General features: G+C 49.1%; 2 protein-coding genes across 8 annotated transcripts in view; one reads left to right on the top strand and one right to left on the bottom strand.

Annotated features, from left to right (window-relative positions):
- FBXL2 (F-box and leucine rich repeat protein 2) overlaps positions 1-11,990 on the top strand; it is an 87,859-nt gene extending 75,869 nt beyond the window's left edge. The window contains exons 13-17 of one of the 5 annotated variants that reach the window (XM_055558076.1): positions 406-462; positions 4,010-4,222; positions 4,462-4,568; positions 5,101-5,308; positions 10,937-11,990. In XM_055558076.1, coding sequence (XP_055414051.1) covers positions 406-462; positions 4,010-4,222; positions 4,462-4,568; positions 5,101-5,293 — 570 coding nt within the window. In that variant the 3' untranslated portion in view covers positions 5,294-5,308; positions 10,937-11,990. Of the gene's footprint in view, positions 1-405; positions 463-1,478; positions 1,708-3,813; positions 3,856-4,009; positions 4,223-4,461; positions 4,569-5,100; positions 6,919-10,936 lie in introns of those variants that run through there. The other 4 variants (XR_008706186.1, XR_008706187.1, XM_055558077.1 and 1 more) reach the window with 4 other exon arrangements.
- The window catches only part of UBP1 (upstream binding protein 1), a 65,451-nt gene continuing 58,849 nt past the window's right edge, over positions 7,025-13,626 (bottom strand). For all 3 annotated transcript variants that reach the window (XM_055558072.1, XM_055558073.1, XM_055558074.1), the window contains 4 exons: positions 13,016-13,122; positions 11,977-12,119; positions 11,223-11,274; positions 7,025-8,884 (listed from right to left, as the gene is read on the bottom strand). In XM_055558072.1, coding sequence (XP_055414047.1) covers positions 8,847-8,884; positions 11,223-11,274; positions 11,977-12,119; positions 13,016-13,122 — 340 coding nt within the window. In that variant the 3' untranslated portion in view covers positions 7,025-8,846. The remainder of the gene's footprint in view (positions 8,885-11,222; positions 11,275-11,976; positions 12,120-13,015; positions 13,123-13,626) is intronic.

The raw sequence follows: 13,626 nt of genomic DNA on the forward strand, positions 1-13,626 counted from the left end.
CTGGGCTGTTCTCAGTCATCAGAGCTGAGTTCAAGATAGTACCATCTTTTGCCAAACTTTAAAAAAAAAAAAGAAACCCTGATTTTCACATAACTTCTGGGAGAAAAAAGCTTGCATGCCGAGTGATGAGGCAACTGCACAGAGAAGAATCCTGGGCCCCCTCGCCCACTCCCACTTTGTGCCTTGCACCCTGTGGGGGTCCAGGGTAAAGACGAGAACAGCCTCGCAACCCAGGGAGTAAGCAGATTTGAGGTTGCTGGTGAGGAGAGAGCTCCCAGCCCGCGTGTGCTTGACATGGGTTTTTAATTCTCTTTTGCACCGTTTGGTTCTTGTGTTCAGGAGAAGCGGGGTTAGGTGGTAAGCTCTGGTGTGGAAGCCACACTGACACAGCATGTTTCTCTGCAGATAACCGACCGCACGCTCACCCAGCTCTCCATTCACTGTCCTAAGCTGCAAGCCCTGGTGAGTCAGCTCTTGGTGTTGGACTTACCTCTCAGGGATGAGAGATGCCCTGCCACCCTGCCCCACTACCGCAGGAACCTCCTGTCTGGAAGGGTGTCGTCCATCATCCTTGGTTTCAGGGGTCTGTTAGTTGGGCTGACTTGGGAGGTAGAGAATCTGCGTGTTACTGTTTTCGTTTTTGGATGTGAACCTAATACAGGGACCCAGGTCCTTACACAAATTCACGGTCAACCTGTCAGAGTGAAAAGGTCATGTATCTCTGTGGAGGGGGGATTAGTGAGTATACCGAAAGGTCCAGAATGAGCGGTGAAGAGTGCTGCACTCGGGCACGCTGACCTCGCACGCATGTTCCATCCGCTGTGTGAACTCAGCCGCCTGCTCCCCCAGATACCCAGACTCGATCCCAACAGCCCTGCCAGGTGGGCACCATGGACACCCCATTTTACCAGCAAGGAAGCCGAGGTGCAGAGCACTTCAGAAACGTGCCATTTGCAGAGCTGCCCAGATGGTGAGGCTTCCCTGGGCTCTGGTCTGCCCACTGTCCTGGGATGTCAGCAGGGTTTTATAGCATCATCAAAGCGCCATCTGGCCTGAGTTACTCCCCCCTTGCCCCAGTTCCCCTTATTTCCACATTTCTCCTGGGTCCTTCTCCCTCAGGCACAAGCGTGCTAGGCTTTGGACAGCTCTGGGACTGTCTTTTGGAGTTTGGGGTCAGATTTCAGAGCTAGTCAGGACCTACCTCTTACCAGATTTTCCACGAAACGGTTTCCCTCTACTGTATCTGCCGACGATTCTGCACTTTTCGTGTCTTCACTCCCAAATTGGTTGTGATCCGGTTTCTAATTGACAGAATCTGTTCCTCAGATGGGATTTGTCCACCCCTTGTCCCCGAGATGTGAGGAAGGTCAGGAGTCCCGGGCTTTGTTCTGGTTTAACCTCCTTCCCCTCGGTTGCCCAGAGGCTCTCTCTCTGCCTTTCCCTGACCCTGAGATACCCTGGTCTTGGACTCCCACCAGCTCCCCAGCTCCTGGAGTGCGGGGTCCACTCCAGCAGGAAATGTTATGCAAAGACTGCTGTCCCCAGCGGTGGTTCCAGTGACGGAAATCTTCTGTTTTCCCCTGTACTCATACAAGCAACCCCCAGAAAGAGGACTTAAGAGACACTCTAAGAAAACCCCAAATAAGGGCCTCAAGTAAAGAAAACGAGAAAGAAGCATGGAGGATTATTAGAAGAGCAGGGAGACAGGTGAGCCGAAATCCAGATTTAGCCACGTGTGTCTTGCGGGAGGGGCGCCCGAGCCAGACCTTGCCCTAGGCTCTGGAGAGTGACAGGGTCAGCGGAGGTGGCTTTACCCTAACCCAGAAACTGCAGGGCAGAGTGTGTCTGGGTCCCTCTGAGGGATGCTCCAGCGCCTTCCCCACTTTGAGGGCGGACATGGTAGCCATGCCTCTGGGCCCCCAGGTGGAGTCGAGGGTGAGCGGCAGCGTGGGTGGTGTTGGACACGTGGCCGGTGCCTGCCTCCCTGGGGAAGGGCTCTGCTGCCGCCCCAGGGGGCCCTCCCCCAGCCCCGAAGCTGAGAGGCAGGGTCCAGAATTGGGAAACATGGTGTTTATCTTTCACTAAAGCTGTGCAAGCAGGAAGCTGTGAGGGGAGTGGCCCCTAGCAGGTGGCGCTCACACCTCATCTGCTGCACTTCAGTCCCAGGTTGTCCTGTTCATTTTTCATATGAATGAGGCAAGTGTGTGTACACACCCCCCTCTTCCCCTCAAGGAACTGCTCTGTGACAAGGATGGGCCTTGTCCTCTAAAAAACCCTAAATCTAGAAGGCTATCTGAAAGGGAAACTGAAGCAAACAAGGGGGACTCCAGATTCAGAAGAACCCAGAGGAGCGCAGGAAGTTTGTGCAGAGGTTAAGGAGCCTCCTTGGTCCTTTGGTTCGCAGCCTGCAGGATATGCCGTCAGCGGGTTTCAGTGACCCTGAGAGGCTGGCTTCCACTTAGTATCAGAGCCAGTTTTTTGGGCTTTTAAAAAATATCAGTGCAGCTCATTGCTCCTAGAAGCTATCCAAGAATTTTAGCTATTAAAGAATAAAGAATCCTAGCCAATAAACGCTGTGTTCCTTAGTGGATACTACAGTGTTTTAGCTTCTACCTTGATTTATTATAGCCTTTACCAGTGAGATTTATGTTTTCATATATGTTGTTATAATTAGTGCCCTTTTTAGCTTAACAGAGCCCCTTGAACACTCCTTGTACGGCGGCTCGTGTGTGTGGCGCATGCTGCGCTGCGTGACTATCTTAGTTCCCCAACCAGGGATGGAACGTGGCCCTGGCAGTCAAAGCCCTGAGTCCTGGTCAGTGGGCCACCAGGGAATTCCCACCTGTCCTCCAATTCCAAGTGATAACCTTGCTGGTAGTCTTGGTTGGAATTTTTTACCCTGTTCTTTCAGCACTTATATTGTGCCCCTCCATTCAGGCCTGCCTGCAAAATTTCTCCGGAAAAATCTGCTGGTAGTCTTATGGGAATTCCCTTGCACATGACAAGTTGTTTTTCTCTTGCTGCTTTTAAGATTCTTTAACTTTTCACATTTTAATGATAATCCCTCATAATGAGAATGTTAGTCCACTTGATGCTGTCCTGTAAGTCTGTTAGACTGTCTTTATTTTTTCCCTTTCTGCTGCTCTGATTGGGTGATTTTCACTCCCAGTTTTTCAAGTCTCTGGTCCTTTTATCTGCTTCATCCAGTCTGCTCTGAAACCCTCTGCCGTGTTTTTCAGTTCAGGGCTGTTCTTCAGCTCTGTGGCTTCTGGTACTTTGCCAGAGGAGGGTGTGAACGCCTCTCTGGGGGCCCAGCAGAGGGCGAGCGCATCTGCCTGCCTTGGCTGGGAGCACGTGTGGGGGCCTCTTGACGGCACCTGACCTGAAGGCTGCCCCGTCAGCTCCCAGGCAAGCACACAGGCCTCTTGCCAGAAAGACGGGCTGTTTCAGCCTGCTGCCTGTAGAGTGCCTGGGGGTGGTAGTTTGCCAAGAATCTCTTCTCATGTTAAAAGTCCATGAGTCCGGGAATACAAGCCCCCTTCGGCCATCAGGGTCAGGTGAGCAAGGAGCATCCCATATACAAAGACAGGGGCACCAGGCAGCTGTGAAACCTGCCTCTGGAGATGCTGGTGTCCCATGTGGGGTTCAGTGAGAAACGCCAGGTTTAGAGTTCCCTCCTGATGGGGGTCTCTGCCCTCAGGGGTGGGGTTCATGACAGGCCGTGGCCTCCCCTGCCCGCTTGCACCGGCTCCTCTCCTCTGCCCAATGTGGAGAAGTTGGCCAGCTGGTTTTTGTGTTTTTTTCCGGAGGCAGCTGGTCCCTGTGTAGCTGTAGACTCGCTGTTTGCGGGAAGAGGTGAGTTCAGGGTCCTCTCGGCGTGGACCGTCCCCTGCAGTGTCGGTTCCATCCCTACCCCGGGGGGGACGATGAGAGAGGCCGCTGCCCCCAGGCCCAGCCTCCCTCCTCTGAGCCGTGGTTCCTGCAGACACCGCCCCTCCCCTCCTTCTAGAGTCTGTCCCACTGTGAGCTCATCACGGATGACGGCATCCTGCACCTGAGCAACAGCCCCTGTGGCCACGAGAGGCTGCGGGTGCTGGAGCTGGACAACTGCCTGCTCATCACCGATGTGGCCCTGGAGCACCTGGAGCACTGCCGCGGCCTGGAGCGCCTGGAGCTCTACGACTGCCAGCAGGTCACCCGAGCCGGCATCAAGCGCATGCGGGTAAGCGGGGACAGCCGCCTCGCCGGCAGAGCTGTTCAGGCGACAGCAGGCACGGAGAGTCAGCCTCCGTTTCCTCTGTTCTGCCTGGGGCCGAGTTATGCCAGCTACCTCCTTGCTTGCTAAGTCATTTCAGTCGTGTCCGACTCTGTGCGACCCCATAGATGGCAGCCCACGAGGCTCTCCCGTCCCTGGGGTTTCCAGGCAAGAACACTGGAGTAGGTTGCCATTTCCTTCTCCAGTACATGAAAGTGAAAAGTGAAAGTGAAGTCGCTCAGTTGTGTTCGACCCTCAGCGACCCTGTGGACTGCAGCCTTCCAGGCTCCTCCGTCCATTTGGAATTTTCCAGGCAAGAGTATTGGAGTGGGGTGCCATTGCCTTCTCAGAACTACCTCCTTAGACTTCTTCAAAATCTCCTTATATTAGCATCCACCCTGGAAGATTCAGCTTCTAGAATGGGTCTGGGCAAAAGAACCAAAGGCATTATCAGTAGGCTTGACCTTTGCTAAGTCCCAGGTAGAGAGCTTTAGTAGTGGCGGCGTCGCTTCCCTGCGTAGCCCACCTGCGCTGCCTTTGCTCTTGAATATGCTTAGAAGCTCAGGCAGCTCTGCACGTAGACCCCAAGCAGGCCTCGGTGCTACCCGTCACCACTTGGTTTTCACCCAGGGACGGGGACCGCCTCTTAGCTTCAGAAGGTGCAGTTTTCGGGCGGGGGGCGAAACGGGTGCAGCTTTAGCGCACACCCCAAATTCTGTTGAGACTATTTGCCTAACGGTAGGATGAACGAGTTCCACGTGGGGCGCTGCGGGGTTTCCTGGGGTCACGCGGGTAGCTCCCCTCCTGCCCGCAGCTCTGAAGCCGGCGCGCCCCTCCGCTTTCAGGCGCAGCTCCCTCACGTCCGAGTCCACGCCTACTTCGCCCCCGTCACCCCGCCCACGGCCGCGGGCGGCGGAGGGCCGCGGCTCTGCAGGTGCTGCGTCATCCTCTGACGGCCGCCCGCGGGGCCGCGCCGCCCTGCCCGGGCACTCGGTGTGCCGCTCTCCACCGGCACTGGCTCTGTTGATTCTCCGGTGAGAAAGGCGTTTACAGGTAAAAGACTTGAGCAGGGACTGCGGTAACTCTGGTGATCGTTTTTACCTTTGTTCTGCTGTGATGCAATCAGTTCAAAGCCTTGTGTCAGCTAACAAAGAGCAGGGGTGGTCTTAGTGCAGCCAGGACCACACGGGAAACCTGGATCTCAAGAGGCGGTGCTGCCCTAGGCACAACATTCCCACCCTCGGCTTTGCCAGCATTCCTCAACAGACCATCAGTGTTAGCACAAATTGAGCAGAAAAATAAGCTGATTTTCTACCTGATACTGAAGCCAATGACCTTCTTTTATTCATTTTGATTAGCAGGACTTTTCCACTTTGAAGGTTAAAATACCAACTTTATTGAAGTAACCATATTGCAAATTCACAATGCCTGACAGTTTTCTATTTGGAGACTTACTTGGAAGGCAAGGTAATAGGTTTCCATGAGACACCAAAGAATGAGGACTCTAGAAAGGGTGGAGCAGGGTCTCCACCTTTCTGTCAACTCGTCCTAGGTCCCTTGGGGACCGGAAACAACAAAAGCAACTCAGACTTCGTGCTGCCTGATTACAAATCGTAAGCTCTGGGGCACAGAATGTGTTTTTGTTAAAGAGCTAATCCTGTCATCTTTCACAAAATTTGGGGGACCTTAAAGAAAAAGAATTTAGGGCTCAAGTTATCTATAATCAATTAAAAATAATGGATGCATGTAGAATGGGTGTGGTTTTTTTTTCCAAGTTTATTTTAAGTCTTAGAAACCAAGTTACACCAGAACTATTCAAAAATTTTACACACTTAAAACTCAGCTCAGTGAAGTGTTGGCACCTTGGAGACTTATATAAAAATGAATAAACCATTGCAGTCAGAGGGTTTTATTGCTATTATCTTGTGGCAGACATATCTGACCAGAACCATCTTCCAAACTCAGGCATTCTAATGTTATCTGAAATCTGATAAGTTGATCTGGTTTCTACTCTGTGCTGCCAGACTTGTGACCTTCACTGAACCTCTGTGCTAACCCTTCTTAGCAACCAAACTTAAAAGCCCAGAGCTCCTGAGAAGCTGAAGAGAAACAGCAAAACAGAAATTTCCCACGACCAGAAATAGTTCTAATAGAGTTAGGGTTCTATTAGGTGAAAAGTTTTAGAATCATTTAGAATACAAGACCTCAGTTGCATTCTGGGGAGAGAAGGCAGATAAGTCAATTAAGAGGATTATCAGAAAAAGCATTAGTCCTGGTGATTTTGCAGCCTTATATACTCTAGTATTTCCTGATCTAAAAATTGTATGTATACCATAGCAGTTATTTAAATATGCATCTACATCACTGTGTATGGGGGAATGGGTGCTGCAGAAAGCTGTGAGTACAGTTTCCATTTTAAAATTCAAATGACCAGGACCTTCTATACATTATCTCTTTTGAGCTTGGATACAACCTCTCAAAGCTATTGGACTCTGGCTGAATGACACAGGACTGCAGTTACAAAACAGCAGGACCTCTGTGAAGGAAATCAGGTTTGCTTCCTCTTTAAAATGTAAGCCATGACCTGTCTGTCCTCGGTTGCATCTGCTTTGAGAAAACAACAAACTGAAAGGAACACCCCCCCCACCCCCCACCCCAGCTCTTCCGAGCTATCTGGACCCGTGTGCAGTCAGAACACACACACTGAGCTGCTTGAGTCTAGGGCATGAAGTGCAAGGGCAGGAACTTGGATTTTAAATGAGACACACATTTGCAAAAACAATCGGAAAACATTTATTATACTGAAATGTGTACATCCTACTATTAAAAAAACCAAAGTAGCAAATTTGCTGGTGCCATAATTTAACCTGTTTCACTGGGACAGACTAATGTTCAATGCTGCTTGGTGTAATTTCAAGTTTGACGAGCTCTTTTTTAACCCCACTTGTAAAAACCTGATGAATTCAAAATAGCACACAGCATTAAATGACATTTATTGTTCCATAAATCTTGAGACTCAAAAAGGAATGCTAAATAGACAAGCAAAACTAAAACAATGAAGAGAGAGCTCACTTCTTTCCCAAGTGATTGGTACAGAAAACATGTGGTCGTAGGAAAGCGAAGGGAGAGTGACAGAAAGGAACGCGCTCCAGCTTGGCGTCTATACAAGTGAGGGATATTTTCAGGCCAGAGATGGAATATTTAAAGACCGTACTTTTTCTTTTAATATCAAATAACCCCCTTTATGAATAAAAATACAAAGCTTTTACCCACTGGAGCAGTTTTGTCTTTTGGGAGAGATTTCAAACTCAAGCATCAAATAAAACACTCAAAACCAAGACTCTGGGTAAACAGACAGAGATGGTGTAATTAAAATGCAATCGAAGTGTTTTTTTTTTTTTTAAATTGTGTCTAGTACACCACAGGCCTCAAATGCTTGCTGATGAATTTTGGAAGGCTTTGGGTGAAGGGAAGAGAGAAAGATAGTAGAAAAAATTGCAAAAACAGTGATTCCCTTTGAAAAGTATACTGGCCAACAAGCATTTGGTTTTGTGAAAGAGGCACTCTTTTTATAGAAGAAAAAAGCTATTGTGTGGTGTCTAAAAGTCCCTAAATAATCACCAGAATGTTATCCATGATTGTACTAAAGCTCCGTATTGGAGGAGTAAGGAATTTGATGGTGCAAATAGTGTTTGTGATGTCTAGTGTTCTGAGAATAATTTCAACTCCTGATGATGAATACCCCTAACACCAAGTTACGAGCTATCACGCTGTTTTGTCCTGCTTAGGTGTATTTCCAATGTCCAGGACAGGGCTTTAAAAATGTTTAACAGGAAGGGGGTGGGGGGAGGCGGTTGCTAAATGGTTGGAGACAGAAAAAGGAGAAAGAAAACCACATGAGTTTAAAAGGCATTGGGATTCAAAAATGAAAACCAGAAACAAATGCTAAAAATGGAAGCAGAAGCAAAAGGTTTTTCAATAAATCTGTGACAAAGCAAAAACACAAAAGTCTTTGTACCTATTAGGATTTACACTGATCCTCTCACCAAGGTACTCTTGATAATGCAGTTTGCTTCAAGCCCGTCTTCCTGGCTTGGATCCTCCCCGATCCGGCATGATCCCGCAGACGCACACCCTTAGACATGATTTTCTGAGAAGCGGCGCGCCTCTCCCCTGACCGCCGGTCCGCCCGTGTCCGCGGCGGCCCGTCCCTGCCCAGGTCAGCAGAAGGTCCAGGCCACAGACACCACACTGGCCCAGAAATGTCAATGCCCACAGTACGTCTACATTCATCTCCAAACCGCATACAGTGTAAAAAGACAGCAGAGGCTGCTCTGGAGGTGTGCACTGGCCTTGGGCAGAGGGCAGGCGGCCACCTGCGCGGGCCGCGTGCGCTCTCCCGGCGAGGCCGCCGCGGGGACCGGGGCAGGCGCGCCTCTCGTCCAGCTCATTAGGAAGGTCATCCTATGTTTTCAATATGAAACATTTCATACGGTAAAATCCAATCCCAAGACTTCTTGGATTCAGTCTTCACACACTTTTAAGCGTGACTTTTATTTGGTGCTGAATAGAGTTCAGACTACGGAAGACGTCACTTCAAAATGATGTGGACGCCACCACCATTTTCAGCTGTGGAAAAAGGAAGGGTCATTACCGCTCAACGTTTTTTTTTTTTTTTTTTTACTAGGCTGGAGAATCAAGACTAAATTGAGCTAGTTCATATTGATCTATGGCAGAAATGAAACCAATATTGTAATGCAAGTATCCTTTGATTAAAAATAAATCTAAAAACATAACTCACTAAAAAAAAAGAAAGAAAATATTAAACACTGCTCTCACCCTACAGCCTCCCAGCCCAGCTCAGAGCGTGCCTTTGAGTATTCTAGATGAAAAAAGCTGATTAACCTGCTCCAGCCCCCCGCCCCAAAACATCATGTCCACACTCCCTCTGCTGCTTGTCTGAGCACATGGCAGAGACCATCGAATAAACTGGGTACTTATACCCACCTTTTCTGGAATAATTAATAATCACTAGCTTTGCCTGCTGGCCTAGTGTTTCTCAGGAGATGGCGAGAAGCAGTGCACGCATTCATCAAGGAACAAATTAAATTTGTCATAAGGACAAACGTCTAAAACCAGGAACTGAGATGGGGGGGCATCCTGTGATGCCTTACACTAGACACGCGTGCTGCCGTCAGAGGACACAGCCACACGCTCTGAACTGCCCTTGTTACAGACGGTGTCAGTTCTGCAGACTAAACACTATTGCTTTGAAAATGAAAAACAGAGGAAAGGGTGCTAGTCTTAACAGGGCTGTGTACAGAAAACAGCAGCGGGTCAGTTCAGTCTCAACAGCCCTGCGGGCACCTTGCTGGCTTGAGGCATGTCCAGCAGGGTGAAGCCCTCAGTTCAGCCCCTCGCTTAGAGGGCGGCTACTCTTTTGAGTAACTTACCAGGAAAAAGTGACAGGACATCTTGCTCTTTGAGGTGCAGCTTTCCTGCTAAGACTGGATTTAGATCTTAAAGGTCTCTTCTCATAATAACTTGACATTTAAGAAACCCTCCTTTAACCTAACCCTTTAACTGGAAGTCTCTTGAGCCCCATCTGAGCCTGCTCTTCACATTCTCTCCCTCCATAACCTGTTTCTACAGCTTTGAATCACCAAAGACACGCTGAAGGTTAAATTACATCTGAAATCCAAGTATCTCCTGCCAGCCCCAGCGGGTATAATTAACTCAACATTGCCATGTCCTAAAATGAAATCTCAACTTTTTGCAAACTTATTTTTTAATGGGTCTCAAATTCTGTGACATATTTAATCAAGTTGTTTCAAGTACTGATTTTAAAAACTAAAAACTGCCACACACAAATGGTCCACAAGTCTCCTTTCCTTCTGAAAGTTTTATGATACATTGTTACCATTAAGCAGACTTTTTCCTATTAAATGGCCAGTTGACACACACAGTTCTGAGACTGTTCTTCCACCACTGATTAACTAGGGTGATAATGTTCACTTAGCCTTCTGAGCTTGCTAGCCAGAGGTGGGAAACCTTGCCAGCTCCAGCTGCCTTCTTGTCCACTGCTCTGATGACACCCCCAGCGACCGTCTGTCCCAAGTCACGCGCAGCAGCCCAAAGAGGGTCGGGGGCGCTCTCAACACTGCCTTCCCCTCCACTGTGGCCACCGCCCGCGCAGCTGCTCCTGTAAGAGTCACGGCCTCTGCTCCTCCCGTGTGGGGCTCAGCAGGCCCTGTCAAGGTCTAGAACCCCCTCCCCTCTGGCCTAGATGACACCTCCTGCCTCCACTTCTCCCACCTTCTGTCTCTACAGAGTTGCAACAGTGGAAGAAAAGACAAACGTACTCACATTATTCATTTGTTTACAAACAAATCACTGACTTTGCAGTGCATTTCAAAGTCTAAGCTCCCACCACTACACCGCCTACCAGACTTGGCTCCTGCTTTGCTGGCCCGCAGGCCTCCAGAGCAGCCCAGCTCCTTCCTCTGCGACAGCCTTGCCCTGCCTGGGTGCTGCTCCTCACAGACGGCCTAAGAGCTTTGTGTGCCCAGCCCAGACGCCTGTGCATGAGCACCACACTTCCCATTCCTTCACGGCAGCTAAACTCCGTCTTTGTAATTTGCGTGCATCTGTTGACTTTTTCTGGTTTGCTTTCCCCACTAGAGCAGGGGAAGACCTCTCCAGAACCGACAGCATGTGTCTGACATGAGGTGCTCAGTGAAATGTTGGCTGAATGGACTGGGATTTTTCTCCAGGCATCCAGAAGGATGGACTCCTCTTATTTGCTAATTTCTGTTTCTGTCACGAGACAGTGTCTGACTTCATTTTTCAAACTTACTTAAGATTGGTAAAACCAGCATTTGCAAAGCCAGACAAGAGATGACTGATTTCAGGCATGCCATCTTTCATGATTCTAGCATTTCAAGACACACACACACATGCAAAGTACCTTTTACTGTGGAGAATAAAAAACAACTCTCATCTTGAAAGTTCTGAACCATCTAGAAGGATAAAGCAAACGTATAATTAATATCCAAGTGTCTTAACGGATTAGGAAAGATTAAAATTTGTGAGAGAAAACTATAAAAACACATATATGGCTGCACAAGTACAGGACCCAACAGTCAAAACAGCACTTCACGAAGGCTGTGTGAGGTCACGGGCCTACACCTGGTGCGCGGCATGCCCTGTGCTGACCTCGTACTCATGGGGGTCCCCGCGCTCTGGCCCGGCACCCGTGGGCCCACAGCGGGCGGTCCCCACCGGGCTCTCGGGCAGATTCATGGACAAAAAGCTGCTGCAACTGCGTTTCCATCACTGCTTGCTTCTCACGGAACACGGACGGGGAGAACTGCCCTCCTACCCTGCTTCTTAAAACCAGTCATCAGATAGGAAAACAAAAGGAAAGCCCATCCAGATGCCTCGCTTTTACATAAAAAGGGTCAAAGCCCCAGGAACCTGGAGTCTCCCAGTGACCGGTGTCAGAGTTCAAAGCTGGTGGGCGCTGAGCCGTGGTTCTCCTTAATCTGCATTCCTTCTGCCACCCAGGACACCTCAACTTTTGGTTATAAATTCCTCCCAATTTTGATTCCCAACTCTGACTCATGAGTACTGGCAAAAGAGGCCAGAGTTTTCCTACAGCTCTTCAGCAATACATACAAAAGCAAACACCAGTGTAAAGGAGGAAAGGGCATGCCAGTTACCTGATCACTAACAAGAATGTGAATACCAGTGGGACCCTGTCTGTAAACCTGGTTAATTTGGTGGAAAGGAATATTAAACACCAGCGCAAGTTTTCTAGCAACTTCTGAGGCAACCATTTCTTCCAAGTAGATTGCATGATAAACTGAAATAAAAAATACGAACAGCATTTTAAGCAGTCATCTTTGATCTGTTTTCCACCTAATCTATGGGAAGGTCACACCTTTCAAAGTACTAAAGAAATAAGATACAAAAAAGATGAGTAGTTCCCCCTTGCTACCCATTTAAATATATTATTTATGTGTACACATATAATTAACAGTAACCTGTACAAAAATATCTGTGGTTATAATTTTTTATTAAATGCAAACAGGAACAGAGTACAGGTGGGCACAGAGGATCACTGTGGAGCAATGAGACTAAAACTGGATGATGGCAATGGCTGCAGATTGTGGATATACTACCCCTGAACTGTATACTTGCAATGGAAGGATTTTATGATATATAAATTATAGCAAAAGAAAGCTGTTTTCAAAAATAGTGTTTCTAGCAATATATAAAAAGAACTCCAAAGAGGTCACAGTTTTTGATTCAGTAAACCTACTACTGGAAATTTATCTTAAAGAATAAAAGCTACGTGTCCCCCAAAGGATTCACAACAGTGTGAAAGACAGTGCAGGAGAGGCTAAGGAAGCGGCCCCCAGGCCCAGGAGGCTGCTGGCTCCAGAGAAGCCCTGGGCCCCGGAGGCTGCTGGCTCCAGAGAAGCCCTGGGCCCCACCGAGACAGCACACCTGCAGGGAGCCGGGCCTCCGCAGGTCCTGCTCAGCTACTGATGAAAGCCAAACAGGGATAAGGAGCTCTGGGGCAGGGCCTGCATGCGTTCTCTTAAGATGAAACTTCATCAGAACAGCTGAGAAGGGCGCTGCCTCTCAGCGGCCGCCTCGAGCAGGCGGCCCCCACCCACTCCGCAGGGCAGTGACAGGAAGCAGAGGGTACCCCCGCCCATACCTACCCCCCCCATACCCACCGACCATACCCACCGAAGGGCGTGGCGCTGCCGCTCTCGCCCCCGCCCGCCGCCGGCTGCTGCCCCTGCGGCACCGGCTGCTCGCGGCAGACGTAGAGGGTCAGGCGGGGCCGCACCGACCTGCAACCAGAAGACAGCGCTCGTGAGCCGGGGGAGGCGCTGCGCATGGGCAGCTACGAGGGCGCTAGGGGCTAGTTCCTTAGGAGGACTTGACAAGCCTACTTCATTATACGAGACAATTTACCGATAAGAATATAAAAACACACACCTCACACCAACTATCACAGGTTAGCACAGGTGGTCTAATCTGATGATCCAGACTCTAAACCATTGAGATGGTCAGATAGATGCTGGTGAATTTAAGTTTCAACGTTATATCAGCAGTTTAACATCAGTAAAATTCAGTTTAATGCAATTCTCACACCAAAAGTCTAGAAATAGCAACGACAGTAAATGATCTTGAAAGCCAACACAGTTTACATTCTAACAACTGTTCAGTAGTGTCTCATGACCTTGAAAACCACAGATTCTGCAGAGCTGACCGAAACAAGAAGCTTGTTTTCTTGGCAGCAAGCCCAGTCGCGCAGGCCCCATTTCTAGTGTGGGGTCCGCTGCTGCCCTCCG

The sequence above is a fragment of the Bubalus kerabau genome, chromosome 20, assembly GCF_029407905.1.
Source record: "Bubalus kerabau isolate K-KA32 ecotype Philippines breed swamp buffalo chromosome 20, PCC_UOA_SB_1v2, whole genome shotgun sequence".
Lineage (NCBI taxonomy): Eukaryota > Metazoa > Chordata > Mammalia > Artiodactyla > Bovidae > Bubalus > Bubalus kerabau.